We start from the raw sequence: 25,846 nt of genomic DNA, 5'->3' as shown, positions 1-25,846 counted from the left end.
TTTTCCAGAAATCTGTCAAGCTTGTTTATAATACAATGTTACATAATTTTGATTTACAAGTATTTTTTTTTTTGAACATACATAAGACACCAAACAAATACCAGTACAGGTATTTGCATGACCCTCCAGCCAAACTAGACTAAACTTGCTTGACCCATATTCTCTTCAGCATGGATTCAAGAAGAAACAAATTCACAGTAAAGTTAAACTTCTGAGTGATTGAATTTGCAGAACATACTAACAAATGTGCAGCAGCAAGGGAATTTACAGTATCCGTAAGAAATGTTAAAAACTGAAGAAAGCATTCTGCACAACTTGAGCATATCCAGAAAACAAATTTGCTAACAGGGGAAAGTGTAACAAGTTTCCACAGTTGGAAGTTGAAGTAGAAGTGTTTGTGAAAACCAACAGAATGGATGTGTTGTTTCCTGAGGATCAATTCAAATCTTTGCCATGAAACTAGCAATGAAACTAGACATCACAGATTTTAAGGTGAGCCATGGTTGGTACATAAGATATCTGAAAAGAAATTATTTTGTACTGAGACAAAGAATGAAAATGTCACAGCATCTTCTACAAGAACTTGATGACAAAGTTATTGAATTTCATAGGTTCATAATCAAACACTGGAAGAAGAACGCATATAGACTTTTGTGTATTGGAAACATGGGCAACGCACCCATGAATTTTGATATACCAATCAGTCAAACAGTGAATAAAGTTGGTGAAAAAGCAGTTTTAGTTATAACTACTGAACAAGAAAAATCAAGATTCACAATTGTGCTATCATGTATGGCTGATGGTACGAAGCTGATGCCTATGGCAATATTTAAAAAACATAAAACAAAAAACTAAAGTTTTCAAAAGGTATTATCATCCATGTGCACAAGAAAGGATGGATGGATGAAGATTACTTACAAATATGGCAGAAAAAAGTCTGGAACTTTTGACCAGGGAGACTGCACAAAGAAAAAAATCTTGTGTGGGATATCTTTCAGTCACATCTTGTTGACAGTGTTACTGCTGAGATTAGGAAGGAAAACACTGATATATTTGTAACTCCTGGTGGATTAACAAGTCTTGTCCAACCATTGGATGTTTCCAGACACAAACCATTCCAATATGCGATGAGAGTGAAGTGGGACAACTGGATGATGGAAGGAAATAAGACATATACAAAGGGAGGCAACATCAAAGCTCCATCACAAGCTACATTATGTGAATGGCTTGTAGAGGCCTGGGATACAATCAGACTAGAAATTGTGGTGAAATCTTTTAAGAAATGTGGGATTTTCAAATGCTCGTGATGAAATGGAAGATGACTTGTAGGATTATGAGGCTAATGACAGAGTGATTGAGGATGAAGATATCGATGATCCAATGGCTGATGATGGTGTTGGTCCAAATGTCAATGCTGTTCAAGGAGAGGACTAGGAGGGGCTGTTTGGTGCTGAAGATGATGACAAGGAAATTGATTTTGTTGGATCTTTAGTGAAAATATTCAGAAATGTGGTATCATAGTTTTCTTTTGTTTCAAATTTACTTAACAAAAATTTGTTTCAAATTTAATTAAAGAATTATGTATCAATGAATAAACTTTTAGAAATGAATACTTCAGTTTTACTTTATCCTATGCTACCATACTGTAACTTAAAACCATGCATTTGGGTACTTTGGACTTGCTATGATGATGCAGGAGATCTGCTTTGGCAGCTGTACCAACACTCAACAGCTGGTTGCTTCATGTATCGTTTTAAACAATAAGAGTTTGAGGTGGATTATTATATTGTATGAAATAGCAAAAAGGTTTTTATTATCAGTATTTTTTGTAGATCTGTGGGTACTGTGATACTGTATGTGATATGATAAGTTAGCCTGAGCTAAGAACTTCAACATAGACCACTGAAAGCATATTGTAAGGTAAGTTAGTCTACTGTAAGTTGGTGAGCTTCATCTGCTGAAGGCACTGCACAACTTTTCATTACTAATTGGTACATATTTTACATTTCCATTGTTTACTGGCAGTGACTGGTAAATATTTTTCATGTCTGAAGCTAAAAGTTGCCCCAAGCCCTTCCCATCAAGCATGGATTTCAACCTAACGAAACTATTACCCATGTATAGAGTACCTCCAATTTTTTCTTTTGTGAATTTGGTCTTAGAAATTTGAAATATGCATGAGTATATAGGGTATTCTTATTAGTATCTGGAGCAGTTTGAGATCTTTAGACTGCCTGAATTAAAATAATAAGAGGACAATAATAGAAGATATGGTAATTGGTTCAATATAGTGTAGGTAACAAACCACTTAGGGCAGTCAAGTTGAACCTGCTTTTTACACAATTTTTTTTCTTCTTTGCAGTTTGATATTAGCCAGAAATGAATTTAGATAAGGGAAAATGTCAGGACCCAGCAATTGTGAAAAGATCACAAGAAGGATGCGAGAGGAAGGAATAACGCATGTAACACCAGAGAATTTTAGTTTAGAGATATTGGTTGAAATAATGAAAAGCCAGAATCAGAAATTAAACAATTAGAGATGGAAGTAGAGAAACTGAAAATTGAATTTAAAGGTCTTAAGAGATATCTCATGATATGAGAGAGGGATTTTGGGAATTGAAATTCAATATGAATGAGTTAAAGCAGTTTATAAAGCATATAACCAGAAATTCAACATGAATGAGTTGAAGCAGTTTATAAAGCATATAACCGGAGGAAAGAAAATAGAATGGCTGAAGATCAGGAAAGTAGTGATAGGTCTATTTTAGAAATCCCAGGTGCTGTTGAACTAGAGGAAATGTTTATAATGCTGAGTACAAAAATTATTGAAAATAGTGGGCAGAGAGGTGCAGTTTTGGGGGCTGGGCAACAGACTCAGAGTGTGTTAACTGATGCTGTGGAACAGGAACCAGGGGACACTGAAACTGAGGTGCCAGTTGCATCAGTCGAAGCTGTAGATAGAATAATAAGAACTGTTAGTAACAGAACAGTTGGCAGAATTTGTGGTGCGGTAGATGAGAATTTCCGAACAGTGCATAGCAAAAGAATCAGTGCATACCAGTAAAAAGGGAGATTGTGAAGAAAGTCAGAGGCACAGAGCTTGATGAACCAAAACTAATGGACATTAGCTGCAAGGTGGGTGGCACCTAGATTTGAATGATCAGTTAAGTAGAAGCTTGACTGACATAAATCCTTCATTACTTTTGGACAGGATGAAGAACATACACCAAATAAACAGGAAAGGGGAAAGAAAGAAGAAGAGCTCATCAAAGGGTGACTAGCAGCAATATAAATGCCAGATGCAATCTCTGTGATAAAGGAAAGAATTGATGGTGATAATCAAGACATAAAGGGATGACCAATTGTGGTTACATTTAATTCTGAATCATCTATCCAGGAGATACTAAGACAGTCTCAGAATCTAAAAATCAAGATGGAATTTAGTAGAGCATGATAGACCAAGGGAAGAAAGGGGGAAAAGCAAAGAATACAGTCAGAAGGCAAAATACAGAAGACACCAAGTGAGTGAAAGGACAGATCATCCCCACTATTGGCATAGAGAGGTACGGAATATTATGTGATGGTAATGTTAGACTGAAAGTATTGTATACAAATGTTGATGCATTGGAAGTATGTGGATAAGAGCTGGATGCTAAAGAATGCATAAGGGAAAATGCACCTGATATTATTGGAGTTGTGGAAAAAAGTTTACTAAAGAGATAAGATCCCATCTTTTCACTTCAAAGGGGTACATGACACTAATAAGGGAAGAAGATAGAGGAGTATAGAGGAGTAGAAGGATTGACTTTTTTCTCCTAATAAGTTACAGGAGGCAGTAGTAGAAGGCCTATTCTGACAATACATAATGGGAAGGGAAAATTTAGAAAAAAGTGCATATTTGGTGTTGATGATATAATCCATCAAAGAATTTCAGCATTCCAGAACAATTATACAGTGAGAACAACAAAGGAACAAAAGAAATAGTACACGAAATAGTACAACATACACTTCTTGGAGAAGATAAAGTATTGACAATGGAGGCTTTCAGTTATGATACAAACTTGTGGAATTAATTTTCATTGTGATGGGAATCAAGGAGACACGGGTTGGTAGAGTAAGTACTGGAAAATTTCCTTTACCCGCATGTCAGTGAATTAACAAGAATGATGAGGACTGCGTTGCCCTCATTTCTAGAATTTATTTTCACACATACAAGATTGGATAATGAAAATATCATACATGATACACGACTTGGAAAAAGTAATCATGTAATGCCCACGTTAGCTTATGTGGTAAATTAGGAAGTTAAAAGAGCAGAGATGAGACAGGACTTGAGGAGATATAGTTGTGGGAATTACACAGAACCTAACAATTTCTATGGTAACTTAGATTAAGGGATGGAGTTCAGCAACCATATATCAGGGTATTGTAGCGAAAGGTTCTGGGAAATTTACAGTGTAGGAGCAGAAACATGCACCTTTAATCTGGAATACAGAGGGAAGGTTATGAAAGAGGGAAGAATGATTTAATCCGAGATATCAGATTGCAAGGTAGCAGATGTGCACTGTTGGAGATATAGGCAACACTCAAGGTATAAGATAGCAAGGAACAAGTATAGCAGGATAAGGAAGGAGCAACAGAGAAATTTTGAAAAGAATATTGTAAACAGTGCAGGTGAAAAAAGCAACTCTTTTCCATAAAGGTATTAGGAGTAGAATGTCAGTTAAAGAGCAGCCAGTCAGGTTAAGGGATTTTGAGGGACGAATATTTGAGGGCAATGTAAGGATATGCAGGGAACTGAATAAGAAATTCAAAAGTGTTTACACAGTAGAAGACACTATAATCCCAACACTAGTGATATGGAATGGGGAGGAATCTTAGAAAACATTGAGATATCTAGAAAAGACATTAAGACAATACTAAAAAGTCTTGATCCATACAAGGCTTTATTGTCCTGATGAAATTTTATTGTATGTGCTGATGATGTGTATAGATGTACCAGATAGACCTCTTAAAATACTATTGAAAATGGCAGTGGAGAGAGACAAAGTGCCAAAAGAGTGGAAATATGCAAATGTCTTACCTGCTTATAACAAAGATTGGAAAGAGTTGCTGAACTCCAAACCAGTCTCCTCGATGAATTTGGTCTGCAAGATAGTGGAAAGCTCATCAGAAAGTAAATGGATGAGTGTCTGCAAAGCAAAAATTACTGAAGTGAGAGGCAACATGATTACAGGAAAGGAGGTCTTGTGGAACAAACTTCTTACGCTTCTATGAGAGAGTGAGTTCTGTCTTAAACAGAAGGGAAGGCTGGGTAGATTATTTGTCTCATGACTGCCAGAAAGCACTTGAAATTATACTGCATGAGAGGATGATTAAGAAGCTGGAATACCGAGTAGGAATGTGGGGGAGACATCCGATGGATAGAAGATTATGTTAGCTGAAGGTAACAAAAAACACATGTCAAAGCAATCTTCTCCAAATGGGTGGGGGTCACTTGTGGAGTGCCACAAGGTTCTGTTGTGGTTACTCTTCTTGATATATGTGAATGGCTTGCCTAAAAGTATGGCCTTCTACCTGAATATGTTTGCAGATTATGCAAAGGTTATGAGGGAAGAGGAAAACAAGCAGGATTGCATGTACTTACAAAGGGACAGTTCAATGAAATTCAACCTGAGAAAATGTAAAGTAATGAGGATAGGACAGAGTGAAAGAAGACCTCAGTATGATTATTATCTAGAAAGGAAATATGCTTCAGAATTTGACATCATCTGCTAGAGTCCCACATCAGGAGAATAGTAAAGGAGACAAACTGTCTTCTATTGAAGTAAAAGCATAAGGCAGTATTTAGCAAGCTGTTCATATCCTACATAAGACCAAAACTAGATTATGCATCTCAAGAAGCACAGAGAGCTAATAGAGAAATTCCAGGATAAGGCAACAAAGATAGTACCAGAGTTAAGAGAGCTGAGTAATAGGTAAAGGCTTAGAATGTGCTCATCTTGGAAGAGAGAAGAGTGAGGTGTGACCTGATTGCAACTCCTTAAGTCTTAAAACTGATCAGTGATGTGGACAATGAACAGTTCTGTGAGAGATGTAAGGCTAGAACAACCAGAGCACATAACATGAAATTAAGAAAGAAACTTGTTAAAAAAGATGTAAAAATATACATTTATAGTTTAAATGTGTGGTGTGAGGTCGTTTGATTGAGTAAGTAATGTAAGGGTAAGAGAGATGTGTGGAAATAAAAAGAGCGTGGTTGAGAGAGCAGAAGAGGGTGTTTTGAAATGGTTTGGGCACATGGAGAGAATGAGTGAGGAAAGATTGACCAAGAGGATATATGTGTCGGAGGTGGAGGGAACGAGGAGAAGAGGGAGACCAAATTGGAGGTGGAAAGATGGAGTGAAAAAGATTTTGTGTGATCGGGGCCTGAACATGCAGGAGGGTGAAAGGAGGGCAAGGAATAGAGTGAATTGGAGCGATGTGGTATACCGGGGTTGACGTGCTGTCAGTGGATTGAATCGGGGCATGTGAAGCGTCTGAGGTAAACCATGGAAAGCTGTGTAGGTATGTATATTTGCGTGTGTGGACGTATGTATATACATGTGTATGGGGGGGGGGTTGGGCCATTTCTTTCGTCTGTTTCCTTGCGCTACCTCGCAAACGCGGGAGACAGCGACAAAGCAAAAAAAAAGAAAAAAAAAGTTTAAAGAGTTAGGGATGAATGGATTAAGAGGGCTGAGGACATAGTTAGTGCAAACAGCATACATAAATAGTTTTAGTAGAGAATGTGTAAGAGGTAGGGCCCTGTGAATGTAATCCCACTCCCTTTGTACAGTACAGAAATGTAATCACAAGGCTTTACCAAAGGATTGGGGGGGGGAGTGCCTGTGCATGCACATGTGTGGTATGTTTAGTTATAAGTAGATTCTGGAAAGGGACACGTTTCTTACTAGTCACCTCTTGACATATTTTACAGAGACAGGTAGATTAGTTAGTGCTTAGACATGAGTCATCTATTGAAATACTGATTTGGAAAGATTAAGTATCATAAGAAACATTGTCAGCCTTATGATCTTCAAGAACTTATTTTCTCTAGCTGTATATTTCATGCAGTAACACAGATGTCTTTAATAAACTCTGAACTGCAGCACAATCTTGGAATTACTAATGCATCCCTTCTGTCAGTAAGTAATATACCTCTTCTCCCATGGCTCAGTTTCATATTTCTGGATTACCTCTGGTACTAGATGGATCCTGATTACCATATTTATAAACTCACCACCCAATTCTTAATAGTGCAAACAGGCAGTTAGGTTATTTACAGTGCAGTTGTGCCAACTGACAGAACCGCTTTGACAAATGACTAAAGATTCCCTTGGTCTTTGATGCTAGAATGTATAGGATGTGAGTTGTGTGTTTAGGGAAGTTTACACACATGCCACTCTATCTTAAACAAAGAGAGCTTTATGAATTTATCACACATTTAAGATTTTTTATCATATTATTCATATTCTGTTTGATATAAGCCATTTTGATAAGAATGGTAGATAGTTTTGCAAATTCACTGGTAGTGCTTAGATCATCTGAAATTGTTCTTCATTTATGTTTAGGCCTTTCATCGGTGAAACTTGTTGCTTTTACTTTCATATTTACCTTCATTTATATGTATTAGATGCACACTGTAGTTAAGAAGTGTGGTAAGAATATAAATTTCGAAGTTGTAGTAGAGAATATTGTCATCATTACCCAATTATCATTTCAGGAGCGAATTCGTGAATTGAACCTAAGGGCACGGCAGTTTGCTGATACATTCATTGCTATCCAAACGGGTAATGGCCATGCTGGTCATGCTCTCTCTCGCAGCTGTGCTATGCATGATCCTAAGAGCCTTCAGGTGGGAACATATTTAATATGGTTTATGATGTAAAATATATGTAACCTGATGATCATATAATACACAAGACATAACATATGCTAAACCTAGACCACAACTCCAGTTTTCAGGGTATTAAGATATCCCATATCATAAGTCTTGTGTTTCTATCTGTATCTCTGATACCCATACCCTCTGGGAACTCCCATGAAGGGGATGGCCATAACAAAAATCTCCACCTATCCCTGTCCTAACCCTCCTTCCTCGCTTCCACCATTTCACATATTCTTCCATCATTTGTCTCCCTCCAGTACTCTTCCACTCTTTTTCCCCATGTCACAGGTGGTCTTCCTCTTACACCATCCTTATAAACTCTGTTTTGCATTCTTTCTACGTGCCCAAACCATCTCAAAGTATTATGTTTCACCCACTCTACCACTACCACTAATTTCCTTTTACATTTCCTGCCATACTGAGTCGTTCATACATCCCCTCATTTCTTTCTTCTATCCATCTGGTCATACTACATGCTCCTCTCAAGTAGCTAATTTCCACAGCCTGGATTCATGACCTCTGTGATTCATTCCATGTCCATGTTTCAGTTGCATATGTCAAGGTTAGGAGGACTATGATGTCCCTTTATCCTTTCTTCATTTGCAAACTTACATTTCTACTCTTCATTATTCTATTAAGGGGCCCATTGACTCTTCTACCATGTACTACTGTCTCCCTTATCTCCATTTCCAAATCACCAGACTTACCCAAGATAGCTCCTAAATACATAAATTCTCTCACCTCTTCCAGGCTTTCTCCCTCTCATATCTGTAACACGGTTTAGCACACTCTGTTCTCTTCCACTGTAGGGCTTTGCAAAATCTTTACATTCACTATTTTCTTTCAAACTCCATTACCTTACTTGCATTAAGTGCAGTCACCCATGCTTACACACATCATACAACACACTACCTTCTGCAACTCCTCTTCACTCATCGTAAGTTCACTTCCTGCTTTACCGCATGGTTGTTCTCATACTTTGTAAACCCTTTGTCCATTGTTGAAAGAAAGAATGTGCATATTCCACTATGTTTTCTGTTACTAGATTGCTGTATATATTGATTATCTGTTGGGAGGGAGTCTTTTGTGTTGTTTGTAATTTATAACTTGGGAAGTTATCCACCAGTTCATTGTTTTAGATATGAAGCCTTATGAAGCAATGGAGATGTAACTGTATATCATAAAAAAAAAGTTCAGAGTATGCATACATTTGTACATACTGTGATGACACAGCAGAATACATTGTCACAAATTCTAAGCTAGCAGGTGCAAAAGTCAAAATAACTAGTTGCAGTCTGCAGTGTTGATCATATTTGTGTGTCCCCCTTTAACATCAACATAAAGAATATCTACTTGCTGAGAATTATCTAAACAAAAATTCCCTCCTCATTGTTGGAGGTCATGGTTGGGAGGATTATGCTGTCCCTTAATTCTTTCCTCACCTCCATACAGTTGTACTCTTCATTATTATATTAAGGGACTCAGCAACTCTTTTACCATTTACTGCCACCCCCCCTCTCTCTTTTACCTTAGATAGCTCCCAAATACATGAATTGTGTCACATCTCAGTTTAGTACACCTTCTTTCACTCAGTAAGGCTTTGCAAAATCTATATTTTCACTGTGTTTCCTTTCAAATACCATTCCTTTACTTTGAATTGCATTTACCTTCAGTCCTTTATATTTACACACATCATAAAACACACTCAACCTTTTGCAGCCCTCTTCACTCTCAGCAAACAACACTTGTCATCTGCACACAGGCTTTTACTTGCCACTATACCTGACTATCATGCTCCATACCTACACCCCTTTTCCCAAGTTTTGTTTTCATTTCTCTTATCACTCTGTCCATACTTGTGTTAAAAAGTTACGGTGATATCACACAGCCTGGCATCATACCCACATTTATATCGAAACTCTTGATCAACTCGTCATTCACTCTTCTATGTATATATCTATATCTCTGATTCCCGTTCCCTCTGGTAACTTCCATCAAGGGGGTGGCCATGACAAAAGAGTCTCCACTTATCCTTGTCTTTACATGCCTCCCTTGCATTCACTATTCCACCATTTCTGTCCCTCTGGTATTCTTCCACTCCGTTTCCCCAAATTACAGGTGGTCTTCCTCTCACACCAACCCCTTTGATTGTACAGTCATACACTCTCCATGTAAACTTCCAGTCTTGCATTCTTTCCACAAGCCCAGCCACCTCAAACTATTATGTTTCACCCTCTCTATCACCACAATTCATTCCCTTTGCATTTCCTGCCATAACACATCTCTCATACACCCCTTCATTTCTTTCTTCATTCCATCTACTCATACCACATGTTCCTCTCATATAGCTCATTTTCACAGCCTGGATTCATGACCTCTGTGACTTATTCTGTGTCGGTGTTTTGGTGGCATAGGTCAATTTTGGGAGGACTGTGATGGCATATAATCTCTTCACCTCCATGCTTAAACCTCTCCCCTTCATTATTCTGTTAAGGGACCCATTGACTTTTCTACTCTTTACTGCTCCCTTCCTTATCTCTCCTTTCATATCATCAACCTTACCCAAGACAGCTCTTAAATACTTAAATTCTCTCACCTCTTCCAGTCTTTCTCCCCTATATTCAAAACACAGTTTAGTATACTTCTTTCACTCAAAATGGTTTTGCAAAATCTTTACTTTTACTTGCATTTACTTTCAGTTGCCTATGCTTACACTCATAAAACACAACCTTCTGCAACTCCTCTTCACTCTCAGCAAATAACAGAGTTCATATGCTGATAGGCTTGTCACTAGTCACGTCACAGCCACACTCTGTCTTTGCATCCCCTCTCCCTAGTTATGCTTTCATCTCTCTTGTAACTCTATCCATATATGTACTAAAATGCCATATGACATCATGCAGCCCTCTCTTGCACTCCATGTATACCAAAACTTTTGCTTAAGTCTCTATCCACTCTTACACATGCATTTGCCCCTCTATAGTAGGCTTTCATGCCATCCAGCATTTGTCTCCCTACCCGTACCACATAAAGCATTCCACTCAACTCTGTTGTACATTTTCTTCAGATTCACAAAAGTTGCATGCAACTTCTTGCCTTTCGCTCATACTTTTCCACAGTCATCTTTATCACAAAAATCTTATCCACACATCCGTACCTTTCCTGAAACCCCTTGTTCTTCACTTATTCTGCATTCAGTCACTTCCATCACTCTTATTAGTCACCATTCTTGCATACACTTTTCCTAGTGTACTGATAGGCTTATTCCCTTAGAATTGCAAAATAACATCCTTTTCACCTTTGTCTCTGAATAAATGAACAGTACTAGCTTTCACCTAATCCTAAGGCACAACCTTTTGTTTCCATGCTAAATTATTTATAAGGTGCATCCACTCTGTCACACTTTCTCCTCCATACTTCAGCATTTCAGCCATAATCTCATCCATTATAGGTACCTTTCTACCCTCAGCCTCATTAGTGCCCTTTTTACTTTTCTTTTTGCTATAGGCTCTTGCACTTTTACCTTCTTCCTTCCATCCCCCATGCCTATGCATGTAACAACTGCTGCCTCACATTCTTTCACATTCATCAGTTCTTCAAAATACTCTTGCCATCATCTTTTCACTTCCTCCTTTTGCTTTAGCAATTCCCATTCCTTGCTTCTCACATTACCATTTCCATTCTTTCACTGACCTCTTTCCTTTTATCATCTCCTAAGACAATGTCTTATTTTCCTTGAACTTTTCACCCAATTTTCTTCCAAAATCTTCATGTATTTATTCTTTCTTTGCTTTCCTCTATCAGCTTATTAACATTCTGCTTTCACGTCTTTTATTCTTCCCTCCTCTTATGCTGAACTGCCCCTGGTACGTTCCTTTCAAGCAATCTACCATATGCCTTATTCTTCTCTTCTGCAGCATTTCTAATCTCTTCCATCCACCATGCATTGCCCCATTAACTCTTACACATGCATTTTCTTCTCCGTAGAGGGCTTTTACACTTTCCAGAAATTGTCCCCTTACCCCATATGTCCTTAACACATCCCATACATTTCACACACCTCTGCCATATGCTTTCTGCAGACCCATTAAAGCTGATACACCTCCTTACACATTGCTTGTTACTTTTCCGCAGTCTTTCTCACTTCAAAAATGTGATCTACATATCCCCTACCTTTCCTAATACCCCTTTCTTACTTATTCTGCATTCAGTCTCTTCTATCACTCTATCAATCAACACTATTGCATACACTTTTCCTGATATACTTAACAAACTTATTCCTCTATAATTCCTGTGTACATCCTTAGCACCTTCTCCTTTGAATAAAAGAACAGTAATTGCTTTCACCTAATCTTGTGGGGGAGGTAGAGCTTAAACTTTCATGAGTATCTGAGGTAGAGTTTCAAACTTGTGACCAAGTTTAAGGTTATATTGTAACTCCTACTGAAGGTTGGAGAACATTGATGATGGTCAGCTAGTTGAGCCCTAAATGTCTGCTCTGCTATGCAGGTGACCTGGCATGTTAGGCATAACCATTTCAATCTCTCTGTCTTGGAAACCTTACATATTGATCACAAAATCTGCTTCCCAAAAGCTGAGGTTATAGGATTGGTGTTATGATTATCTCTCCTCTGAGGAGCTGTTCCATAAATACAGTGGTCTTATTCACCCCAGGATGGAGTGCTGCATTGATTTCTTGGGTGACTCATCATACTTCTATTTTAGCCAGAGGGAATCAGAATTAACACTCCTGGCATTACTTCTCTTTAAGCATCCCGTTTTCTGTTCCATAATGTTGCTTCCCTCTTTGAGTTCCACGGATACAATTTTGGCCACAACTCTTGTAAGTTGTCTGGTTGTGTCCAATCCTCTAAGACCTGGACCCATGGTAAGCAACTAGTTGCTTCTCTTAGTTCTTTGTGGAAACCATCCACACAAGAATGTTCCATTATGATACCTTATCTTTCCTTCCTACCCTTTCCTCATACTTCAAAACTCTGAAGTTTTCTTCCATGTTTTGTCTTTTTGTCCTTTAATCTCTCCACTTTTGAGATTAGGGTTTATAAACACCTAGGGAGCTCAGGTGAAACTTTTGTATTTTTCATTCATTTTGATAACTCATGATTAGATTTTTTAATCTGACATGGTCTTGATTAGGGCATAGTTTTGCCCATACCATGTTGACTGCTGTTAGAAAAAAAAAGACAGAGTTCATTGCAAAGATCATAACTTTCTTTTCTCCAATATTTGATGTATTTCCTTTCCAGCCATCACCATGGAATTCCCCTCGTCTTCTTAGTCCCGTTGATGTAAGACACCTCATAACTTCAAGATCAACAGAGAACCTTACACACATACCCCCAGATGGCTCACCAAGCAGGTAGATGCATTAGGCAGTGTACTGTATCTTTAGTTTCCACATGACAGATCTATAGAGATTTGCTTTGATCAAACTGTATACAAAGTGCTATACCAATGTTATTTGAAACCAGATTGCCTATGTAAATGATAGTACCTTTTCTAGATGATTGGCTTCTGTGCTCAGCTTGGTCTGTTGCACACAACAAGAAAATTAATTATTGCCCAACCCTTTCACTCTAGATTTTTTTGCATGGATGAGGCCAGATTGAAAACACCTTTTTATCTCTCCCTATTCCTGGATAGAAGTCATACTTCTTTATTTTGCATTTTACAGTGAACTGCAAAGGTGTGCAGATAAAGTGTTTGGATATTTTGCATCATAGACCTATAAAACTTGGAGCAGAGTCACCAAACTTTTCAGGTACTTGCCAACAAATATTCACCAGGCAAGTTTACTAGAATAAGCAGTCCAGCCAGATATTGGTCTTGGTAAATTGTAGTTAACCCCGCCCATCTTGGATATAGTGTGCTTTGCTGTATTTAGCACACCAGCTGGAATTTCATGTGGGCTTTTCCATCTTGTGAGTTAACATCTCAGGCAAACCCAGACTTTTGCTGCTTGTAAAGTGAGAATTGGGTTTTTTGGCATGTTATTGACCAAATGATTGTCACAACCTTTTACCAAATGATTTTGTGTCCATTTCTTGTGTACATTACTGGGACATGAAGTTAGGCTTCAAAGTATAGATAAAAATTTCTGCACCTTCATTGTCGTAAATGAATTTTAAGCTTTTCAAGCTTCATGAGCTTTTCACAATTTTCCAGTTTTAACATGCTGTACAGAATCCTCATTGGCTGTACAGGTTGCAGATTCTTTATAAGGCTCATTCGTGGAACTTTAAGATATTTTGCTGTAATGAAAGTAATGGAACCAATGTAATGGATTATCATGAGATTTATTTTTTATAATAGTCGCTGTCTCCCGCATTAGTGAGGTAGTGCAAGGAAACAGACAAAAGAATGGCCCAACCCACCCACATTCACATGCATATACATAAACCCCACACACGCACATACACATACCTATACATTTCAACGTATACATATATATACGTACACATATACATATATACACATGTACATATTCATACTTACTGCCTTCATCCATTCCCATTGCCACCCCACCACACTTGAAACAGCCCCCCTTCCCCCTGCGCACGCACGAGGTAGTGCTAGGAAAACACAACTGCCACATTCGTTCACACTCAGTCTCTAGCTCTCATGTGTAATGCACCAAAACCACAGCTCCCTTTCCACATCCAGGGCCCACTGAACTTTCCATGGTTTACCCCACACACTTCACATGCCCTGGTTCAATCCATTGACAGCACAGCGACCCCGGTATACCACATCGTTCCAATTCACTCTATTCCTTACATGCCTTTCACCCTCCTGTATGTTCAGGCCCCGATCACTCAAAATCTTTTTCACTCTGTCCTTCCACTTCCAGTTTGGTCTCCCCCTTCTCCTCGTTCCCTCCACCTCTGACACATATATCCTCTTTGTCAATCTTTCCTCACTCATTCTTCCCATGTGACCAAACCATTTCAGTACACCCTCTTCTGCTCTCTCAACCACACTCTTTTTATTGCCACACATCTCTCTTACCCTTTCATTACTTATTCGATCAAACCACCTCACACCACACATTGTCCTCAAACGTCATGAAACATATATGATGCTAATATTGGCTCAGCATATTAGTAGTGCAGTGCTAGAACATATCAGTCTTGAAATTGAAATTTCTAAGTTTCCGTGCTCAAGGGATATATCATCAATAAGCTTTTGGTTTTCATCATCCAAAGATTAGACTGCCAGAGACTTCTAATGATTAGTAAAATTATACACATGTAGAGTTATCCTTCTTGGTAGCTTAAAGTTCACATGGATGACCATATAGGTTAACTGTCATCCATTCCCAACAGGTATCAACTTGCAAGTTGATTTTATATTAAATCCTAAGTTCTTCTCATGTATTTATTCTTGTAATTTAGTCTTTGGGAGATGATAAATAGTATTAGCCTGACTTTGATTTACTCTCATTTACTTGGCAAGTCATTTGTATGCATTAGGAATATCAGTAGTGCCAAGCCTTATCCTTGTAGAATACTATTTGTTGATTATTGATTATAACTAATTGATTAGGCAACAAAGTAACCTTTCTCTTCTGTCTACCTAGAAATTTGTGTTTTGCAATCTTCCAGTAGGGGTTGATGTCAGATGCTTACTGACAGTCAAATATCAGACATTTTACTCATTGTTTTTAGAAATCCACAAGTTTACTGACTGTAAGTATCTGGAATAATGGTCAGTAAAGCAACCATTATTCTTTCTGTTTTTATGTACGCAGTTATTTCTCCAGCCTTAGCAAGGTAGCATCAGGAATAGACATGCAATAACCTCATTTGCACTCATCCACTTTCATGCATAATGCACTGAAATCAGAGCCTGCCATCAAGAGCCAAGCCCCACAGGCTTTTACATGAATTACCTTGACCATTTCATATGCTTTAGTTCAACCCATTGAAAGCAGCAGCAGCAGTTATAAAGTGTAAGATACCACTAAAGCTATGGGCTTTTTATGGATTTGAAACCTTCATGAACCTCCTTATATTTTTTGTAACAGTGATGTTTTCCATGACTCCTTATCCACTGCAGTAGTGTTACAAGGTACTTTTCTCAGTTGGAAATAACAGTGAAATATAGCATTTAGCCCTCATGCTCTTTTTTTCATTTCAGTAAGCCCTATCTATGAGACTTTGACTCTAATCATCTGTTGTGTAATTGATAATTTATGCTGATAAACTGATGAATTTTAGAATAGATAAGGATTCTCATTTGCTACATGCACAAGGTTTTTTCATGAAATATTCTCTGTTCCTCCCTCTCTGATCTTTGGCACATTTTTTTTAATCCCTTTCTTATGCTGCTTGGATGCATGTCCATATTTTTTCTGTAACTTTCTTGGCTAGTTAACATTGCATGTTTCTCTCATCTTTAACCTAAATGGAAACAAACCTGATGAAGATAATGTGCTTTCTGGTGTCCAGCAAGAAATGGTGATAGCTTCAATACTCTTTCTGATAGTGATATCTGACATTGATAGGGATGTATGTGTGAGATTAGTAAGTTTTTTTCTGCAGGTGATGAGAGTGAGTAAAACAAAATCTGTTTATGCATCTTTATATCTGATGCCCATTCCCTTCGGGAACTATCTCAAAGGGGTGACCTTGGTGAACTTGCCACTTCTTAACCTCTAGTGCCTCACTCTTAACAGGTCATTGGCAGAGGATAACTCTGACACTGTTTTCAGAGGTTCTTAACTAATGTTCTTACCAACTACTTCTACCAGATGTGTCAAACTAATGTATATGCTTAGTGTTCTACTTTTACCTGTGTCTGACTAATGTGTATGCCTAGTGTTCCAACATACCACTTCTACCTAATGCTCCCACCTCATGTTCTCTCTGACTATTCCTGCTAGTTTTATCTAATGTTTCTACCTAAAGCTTCTTCTGATGTCCCCACCTTCTACTTCTATTATTTCTGCTAACCATTTTTGCAGAAGGCAGTGCTGGTGCATAGTGCTCACTGCAGGAAAATCTAGAGTTTTAAAGAATTTGTGATTTGAGCATTGTCAAGTGTTATGTTTGACAAGGAGAGATTGCTTGTATTTGAACAGAATGCCAGCAGTCCATGTGTGGGTGAGGCAGAAAGAAAGAAGAGCTACCTGGGTCGGAGGAGTCCAACTTGACAGTCACTGATGTACTGTCTTTCCATGCAGTTATCACTAACCTTCCCAATACCCTGGTGGGTAGTACCAATACTATACCTCCCTTGTTGGTGGCTGCCCACCATCTACTACCTGTCAAACAGGAAAATCAGGAATACTGAGCAAAAGCATTTTTTCATATCTCCTTTCCATTTCCCACATGAGCAAGATAGCATCAGGAACAGATGACAGAGCCTAAGAGGATACATTCTCTCTTAGCTCCATGCTGTGTTCTGCTGTGTTCTTTCTTTTGGAAAGAAATACATGAATGGGGGATTACCAGCCACATGCTCTCACCCCTCTTAGTAGCCTTCTGTGACACACACGGAATATGTAGGCAGTGTTCTTTCTCCCCTATCCCCAGGGTTAAAGAAATATAAATACTGTATACAAATGGGTTGAAGAGAATCTTTTATAATTCAGAAAAGAGAAATTTGGACTAATTATTAAAGGGATAGTTAATATTTCATATTGCATACAAAGGCCCTGCAGGAAAAGAAACAGAGCAAAGTTAGTATGAAGGATTTAGGAATCATTATTAATGAAAAATTTTGATTTGCTGAATACATTGACAAGGTAATGCTCTTAAATCAGGTAATGTGTGTTATTATACTAAGAACTTTCACAACAAGAGATAAAACTAAAGATGAAACCAGCAAACAAGTATGAAAAAAGATAAAAGAAGTAGAATTGAATGCTGTTATTTGTATGGTCATCAATTCATCAGATTGAAATTAACAAATTAGAGAGGTGGAGGATAAATTTTATCACTAAAAAATTCTTCCAGATTGTTTGTCTATCTGTATCTCTTACGCCTGTTCCCACCTGTAACTCCCTCAAGGGATTGTCCACAGCAATAGAGTCACCATAACTCGTGAACTCCTGTGCCACTTCTTAGCCTTAGTGCTCAACCCTTAACAGGCCACTGCCAGAGGGCTGCTTTAGCGCAGTGTTTGTAGAGGTTCCTACCTAATGTTCAAACTGACTACTATTACATAATGCTCCTGCCTTTTGGATTGTATGAACAGGAAAGATGTATTTATAAAAAGGCAAAAGTTTTAGCATTTCTAATTGTACATCTTTACTACCATCCTGCACTCTTTTAAATGAAGCCTGAGCCTAAAATGCTTTTATACAGGGGTTTAAGAACAGTTAATGAACATACCTGAAAGGACTTTTATGTGAAATCCAGCTTAACTGATTCTCCATAAAGAGATGGAATTTATTAGTGTTGCTAATCTCCACTGACAACATCTGCAAATTTTCCTACTATGTGTTAAGGAATATATCTATGTTATGCATTTCTAAAAGCAGTTGTCTCATGTCTGCTCCTGTGTTCACAGTTGCAGTTAGAATATTTAAAACAAAGGCTAGTATTTACAACTAATTGATTGAGAGAGGGCATGAAACAAATTATGTAAGTCCCTTTAAGATGAACACAAGTGATGCATTATCACTAACTGTCCATAGCCATTTGGAATTAGTAGTTAGTCCATATCTGCTTGGAATTTGTCATTTCTTAAAGCTACCAAAAGGAAACATAGAATCTGAGATCAACACTGCATAGAATAACAAACCCATCTTGGTCTACAAAGTTTTGAAACAAGAGTGAGCTTGGAAGTGTATCCCAGTGAGAAAATAATCAGTTTCACATGCTTTAGGAAAGTCCTCTATGAAAGTAGAGAATAACTGAGTGCTTATTTGAAGCAAAAACACTTTTCTCAGGCAGAAAGTTAAGGAACAGAAAATTGTGATGATAGGCAAACAAGGTTCCCCATAGACTGATGTCCAACTTAGACTTATCACAAAGGTGGCTCTCTTCTCTGTTTAAAAAGGCCCATGAAATGCTCTTAAACACAAACCAGCCAAAGTAATATCTAAACAATCAAACTGGTAAACCCCACATCACCATTTGGACGGGAAGGTATTTAAGTCATTTTTAAAATTTGAAGATTTTGCTCTGGAAATTGATGCCTGTAATCTGTCTTTAAACCAGTTTTCATCCAACAAAGGTAGACTTTGCTTATTGTTAGACATTAAAAAACTCTTTAGAAAGTTGGAAGAGACAACTTAAAGGTAACCATTGACTTCAGAACAGGAGACATCAACACCATGTTGACAATTTGATCTATAAAGGCAGCAGGTGCTTTTGTTCCAAAAATCCATTGCAGGGCAGCTTTCCACATCTAAAACTTTGGCCACCTGAGTTATAACATGTACAACCTTCTGCTGAGCAAACACCCTGGTATAACAACTTTGAAATATGTTAATGAATGTTCAAAAACATGAACATGGTTACTCATTAATAAGCTAGAATTCTATTTTATCATCTGGATGATGAAGCATACCTTTTAAGGTGCCCTGATTAATCCTAAGCCAAGTGAACTTTCGATCTGGTGCAATCTGAGATTTTCCCGCATTACAATGAAACCTGCTTATTGGAGACAGAAAAAATTTGTGTTCCTAAGTAGCTTAGTCTTATGCCTTTTTTTTTTAATCTGCTATAATCACAAAATCTTCATCAGCTAACAGTCTCACTTTTGTGACATTGGTCTGCTTCACAGGTTTGAAATTAACTGTATGAGTCTTTTTTACTAAGCTAAGCATGAAAGCTGCATATGTCTGAAAATTCTTCTAACCCAGACTTACAGTCTACATATTTCTTTGCAGAAAATTCTGAACTCTTTGATGTGGTCACTTTGAACTTTTTTTCAATACGGTAAGGCAAAAAGATGGGAGGTCATGAAAGCTTTGTGCAAGATGAAGTGTTGCAAAGTGACAGGAGTGAGTGGGATTACATTTTTCTCAAGAAATGGATGAAATTGATGTTGATTGATTTGCCAGGCCATGTGACCTCTGTATAGTGTCCTTATATAAAGGCAAGGGGGACAAAAGTGAATGTTTGAATTATTGGATATGTCTATATGGGAGAATGGTGATTTAAAAAGTATTAGTATGCATAGAATGTTTGAGTAAGAAGGAGCACTGTGGCTTCAGGAGGTCAAGGATGTTTGGACCAGGTGTTTGCTTTGAAGACTTTATGCAGGAAATAATTGGAGAGTAAACTTTTTATGACATTTATGGACATGGAAAAAGCATGTTTTATGGAAGAAAGTGAGAGTCTGTGCAAGCTACAGTTATATTTGGCGGATGGAAATTTACTAAATGTAGTTAGAAGTTTTTAATAGGAGAGTGAGGCATTTGTTCTTTTAGGAAGGGAGGAACATGAGGGGTTCTTAGTGAATGTAGGTCTTCATCAAGGATGTGAGAAGTCACCATGGTTGTGTAATCCATTTTTAGACTAGGTTGTGAGGGAGGTGAATGCAAGGGTCTTTGAGTGAGAGATGGGTCTGGAGGTGTTAGAGAGAGAGAGATCATGGGAGGTAAATCAGTTACTATTTATAGATGACAGTTCTGGTGGCAGGTTTCAGAGAGAAATTCAAGAAACTGGTAACAGAGTTTGGGAGAATGTGGGAAAGAAGAAAGTTGAGAGTGAATGTGGACAAAAATAGGGTAATGAGGTGAAGCAGAGCAATGAGACTGTATGGTTTGAGTGTAAATATGAAGGAGGAAGAGGTATGTACCTGGCAGTGGATAGAACAATTGGGGCTGAAGTGAGTCATGGGTGGGAAAGGGGGCTAAGGTCCAGAGTGCATTAAGGAGCTTGTGGAAAGACAGATCATTGTGTGTTAGAGTAGAGATTGGTATGTTTGAAGATATAGTAGTCACAACAGTGTTGTATGAATGTGGATATTTAGGAAATTAAATGTTTAAGGAATGCACATGATATGAAGTAGTTTGACTATGTAAAGGACATTATAAGAGAGAGGTGTGTTAGTACAGTCTGATTGAGAGGGCTGACCAGGATTTACTGAAATACTCTGGAATTATGGAGAGGATGAACAAAGAAAGACTGAATAAGAGGATCAACAAATTAGAATTGGAGGGATGAAGGGAGAGGGAGATACCAGGAATGAGGAGGGATTGAGTGAAGAATGCATAAGGGTATTGGAGCCTAAACATTCAGGATGGTGAGGGTTGTACTTGATTGAATTAGTTCATTCTGTATGATGTAAGGAGATGACACTGAACTGGGGCATATGAAGTGGTCAAGGTGAACTATAGAATAGTCTGTGGATAGTTGGCTGTAGTTTATGTACATTATTTTGTTTGTTATAACTATATAGTGTGGATGTATGCAATGTTTTTGTTTGTTCCTGAACCTACCTTGCCAGTGCATGAGAAGCATTTAGGTAAACAAAAAAAGATGTTCCTGTAATACTAAAAGAAGTACAGTTATCTAGCTACTCTTGAGAACTGCAAGATAACTAATTGCAAACACCAGGTATTCATGTTCAAGTCCCTGTAAAAGTCAATTTTGGAACACATGAAGGCCAATTTTTTAAGGGAGGTTTAATGTTTATGTTGTGAATTGTTTCCATATTAATCTTCCTCTGTAAGGAGCAGTAGCACAGTGACATGAATACTCTCGTACACATTTCAGCAGGGAGTGACTTGTCATTGGACTGAACCAGGTCAAATGAAGCATTTGAGGGAAACCATGGAAAGTTGTTTGGGGCCTGGTTGTACATAGAGGGCTGTGGGGTTCTTGTATTATATATGACTGCTAGAGAATGGATGTGAGCAAATGAGGCTTTTCTTCATCTGTTTGTTCCTGGTGCTACCTTGTTAATGCAGGAAATGGCAAACAAATATGAAAGAAAGTGTTACGAAATTATATTTTCATATGATTGAAAGTATGCTATAGAACTATTCTAAGATACACATAATAATGCAAAAAAAATATGTGGCTAGTGACTTGTGAAGCTAATGTCTCTAGACACACTGCTTCTCTAGATGCATGTAGTGAAGTACAGACATTTCATATCATGAAAAACTCACAAATAAAAGGCAATCTAAAGGCCATGAGCAAAAATGCAGGCACTGCGAGTGACATCTTGCAGTGGGCAGCAAATCTAAGTAGTGCCATCAAGCATTTGTTAATGAATGTTTGCAGAGGGGCATTGGTGCCACCTCACCTCATCCTGACAGAGTCATAGGAATGGGAAGATTGTTGTATGGTCATTAAGTCATGTTAACAAGCATTTACCAGCCTCATTGTGAATCTTTATGGGTACACTTACCTTTTGCTTAAAACTGTTTTAAACCCCCTGAGAAGCAAATGCTATCTCAAAGACCCAGAGCTGTATCCATAAGTGAGAAATAGATGCATGAATGAACTTGCCTGGACAAATATTTAGGACCTGATATATGTAGAGGGTATAAGAAGTGAATGAAATTATTTTATTACCAGTGCCCTCCTTTCTGTTGATAGACCAAAATGGGTTCGCAAAAGTTTACGAAAGAAAAAAGCGGAAGAAAACAAAGACCCTGATGGAAAGGCAAGAGAGAAGAGAGTTGAAGAGGAAGCATTACAGCTTTACAACAGCACAAGAACAGAGTTAACAGACAGACTTGACAGTCTGAGTAGTAGAGGCAGGTCAGTAGTAGAACCACAGTTGCATATTTCCATCAAAGGTTTGATTACTTTGATTGATGTTCATGTTTCATGTTTTTTGCTTTAAGAAGTATCCAACCATTTTGAAATGGAAGGTATTAAGAATATATGGTGTGGGAGGAAAGTTGTTAGAAGCAGTGAAAAGTTTTTATCGAGGATGTAAGGCATGTGTACGTGTAGGAAGAGAGGAAAGTGATTGGTTCTCAGTGAATGTAGGTTTGCGGCAGGGGTGTGTGATGTCTCCATGGTTGTTTAATTTGTTTATGGATGGGGTTGTTAGGGAGGTAAATGCAAGAGTTTTGGAAAGAGGGGCAAGTATGAAGTCTGTTGGGGATGAGAGAGCTTGGGAAGTGAGTCAGTTGTTGTTCGCTGATGATACAGCGCTGGTGGCTGATTCATGTGAGAAACTGCAGAAGCTGGTGACTGAGTTTGGAAAAGTGTGTGGAAGAAGAAAGTTAAGAGTAAATGTGAATAAGAGCAAGGTTATTAGGTACAGTAGGGTTGAGGGTCAAGTCAATTGGGAGGTGAGTTTGAATGGAGAAAAACTGGAGGAAGTGAAGTGTTTTAGATATCTGGGAGTGGATCTGGCAGCGGATGGAACCATGGAAACGGAAGTGGATCATAGGGTGGGGGAGGGGGCGAAAATTCTGGGGGCCTTGAAGAATGTGTGGGTCGAGAACATTATCTCGGAAAGCAAAAATGGGTATGTATGAAGGAATAGTGGTTCCAACAATGTTGTATGGTTGCGAGGCGTGGGCTATGGATAGAGTTGTGCGCAGGAGGATGGATGTGCTGGAAATGAGATGTTTGAGGACAATGTGTGGTGTGAGGTGGTTTGATCGAGTGAGTAACGTAAGGGTAAGAGAGATGTGTGGAAATAAAAAGAGCGTGGTTGAGAGAGCAGAAGAGGGTGTTTTGAAGTGGTTTGGGCACATGGAGAGGATGAGTGAGGAAAGATTGACCAAGAGGATATATGTGTCGGAGGTGGAGGGAACAAGGAGAAGAGGGAGACCAAATTGGAGGTGGAAAGATGGAGTGAAAAAGATTTTGTGTGATCGGAGCCTGAACATGCAGGAGGGTGAAAGGAGGGCAAGGAATAGAGTGAATTGGAGCGATGTGGTATACCGGGGTTGACGTGCTGTCAGTGGATTGAATCAAGGCATGTGAAGCATCTGGGGTAAGCCATGGAAAGCTGTGTAGGTATGTATATTTGCGTGTTTGGACGTATGTATATACATGTGTATGGGGGGGGGTTGGGCCATTTCTTTCGTCTGTTTCCTTGCGCTACCTCGCAAACGCGGGAGACAGCGACAAAGTATAATAATAAAAAAAAAAAATATTTGGTTTTCTGTTATATTCCTAATCATGCTGTAATTTTGTGACAATGAGGAGGCCTTAGCAATATCTAGACATAGACATGTAGAAAATTCTGTACTAGGACTGCCCAGAAGCAGTGTAGAAGGCTGTACTAGTACTGCCGTGAAGCAGTAGGGGAAGCTGTGCTAGTACTGTCCTGAAGCAGTAGAATAGGCTGTACTAGTACTGCCCTGAAGCAGTAGAGGAGGCTGTACTAGTACTGCCCTGAAGTAGTAGAGGAGGCTGTACTAGTACTGCCTTGAAGCAGTAGAGGAGGCTTTACCAGGACTGTCCTTAAGCAGTAGAGAAGGCTCTATTTAGACTGCCTTGAACTCGTAGTGAAGGATGTCACATGAATGTGTTCATGTGCTCTTTGGGAAAAGTAGTGCTTTTGGAATAATTCAGAAGAGCTTAATGAGTAGAGGCTGTATTACTGCAGTAAGAGTGGATTTTCTTTAATGTTTGCCAAAGTTGGTTGGTGTGTGACTTGTTCATTCTGTAGGGGAAGGAGTGCCAATTTGTAGGTTGCCTTTCAGTGATTAGGTTGGTGATTCAACTGCAATACCATCCACTTCAGCTACATTGCCACATTTCATTTTATGGAAGGCATTCACCACCTCTACTGTCTGCACCAAACCACTCTCCATGACTTTGCCACTTTGCACCATACCACTCTCCGTGACTTTTTCACTTTGCATACCACCTTGACCCAAACCTCCTACATCTGCCACTCTATCATCAAACATATCATCAGAACTTCAGAGTACTCACTCCATCTCCTCCTCACTTCATCACTTCCTGTTACCACATCCCTATTTGCCCCCTTCACCATTGCTCCCATTTGTTCCCTTGTTTTACACACACTATTAACCTCCTTCCAAAACATCTTATTCTTCTGCCTGCTACTAACTCATTCCAACTCTTTTTCAGCCTTTGCACCTTCCTTTTGACCTCCAGCTGATTTTTTATATACATCTCCCAATCATTTGCACTCTTTCCCCCGTAATTATGTTTTGCCCATATACCTCTTTTGACTCTTTCACTTGCAACTTTTATTTTGTCATCCCACCACTTGCTCCCCTTTCTATCTTGTGCACCTCCCATAGTTCACATGCCCTGCACACTTCCCATATTTTGCATGCCACATGCATCTCTCTCACATGCCAGCACTGCATCTCACTAGCTCCCACTCCTCATCCACTTTCCTATTTTTGTTTGTTCTCACTTTTTGTCATTCTGCACATGGGCTTTGCAGCAAGTGGAACCATGGAAACTTAAATAACTCACAGGGTGGATGATGGGGCAAAGGTTCTGGGAGGACTGAGGAATGTGTGGAAAGAGAGATTGTTATCTGGAAGGGTTAAAAGATGGGCATGTTTGAAGGGTTACTAGTCCCAAAGATGTCGTACGGATGTTAGGGGTGGGCTACAGGTGAGGATGTGTGGAGGAGGGTGGATGTGGTAGAAATTAAATATTTGTGAACAGTATGTGGTGTGAGGTGGTTTAATCAAGTAGATAATAAAAGGGTTAATGAGAGATGCAATAAGAAGAGTGTGGTTGAAAGAGCTGAAGAGGGTGTGCTGAAATGGTTTGGACGTACAGAGAGAATGAATGAGGAGAGGTTCACAAAGAGGATATATGTGTCAGAATTGGAGAGGATAAGAGGAAGCAGACCAGATTGGAGATGGGAGAATGGAGTGAAAAATATTTTGAATGATTGGTGCTTGAACATGCAACAGGAGGAAAGGCATACATGGGATAGAATGAATTCAAATGATATAGTATACAGTGGTCAACATAAAGTCATTGTACTGAACTGGGGCATATGAAGTGGCTCGGGTAAACAATG

The 25,846-nt window shown here is 38.7% G+C and overlaps 1 protein-coding gene across 1 annotated transcript in view; it reads left to right on the top strand.

Moving 5' to 3' along the window:
• The window catches only part of LOC139756250 (uncharacterized), a 162,912-nt gene that overhangs the window by 19,837 nt on the left and 117,229 nt on the right, over nucleotides 1–25,846 (top strand). The window contains exons 3-5 of the mRNA XM_071675438.1: nucleotides 7,766–7,897; nucleotides 13,198–13,310; nucleotides 22,459–22,623. Of these exons, the coding sequence (XP_071531539.1) occupies nucleotides 7,766–7,897; nucleotides 13,198–13,310; nucleotides 22,459–22,623 (410 nt within the window). The remainder of the gene's footprint in view (nucleotides 1–7,765; nucleotides 7,898–13,197; nucleotides 13,311–22,458; nucleotides 22,624–25,846) is intronic.

The sequence above is a fragment of the Panulirus ornatus genome, chromosome 21 (assembly GCF_036320965.1).
Source record: "Panulirus ornatus isolate Po-2019 chromosome 21, ASM3632096v1, whole genome shotgun sequence".
Classification (NCBI taxonomy): Eukaryota; Metazoa; Arthropoda; class Malacostraca; order Decapoda; family Palinuridae; genus Panulirus; species Panulirus ornatus.
Note: the sequence above shows the minus strand (reverse complement) of the source record. Positions and strands in the feature narration are given on the sequence as shown.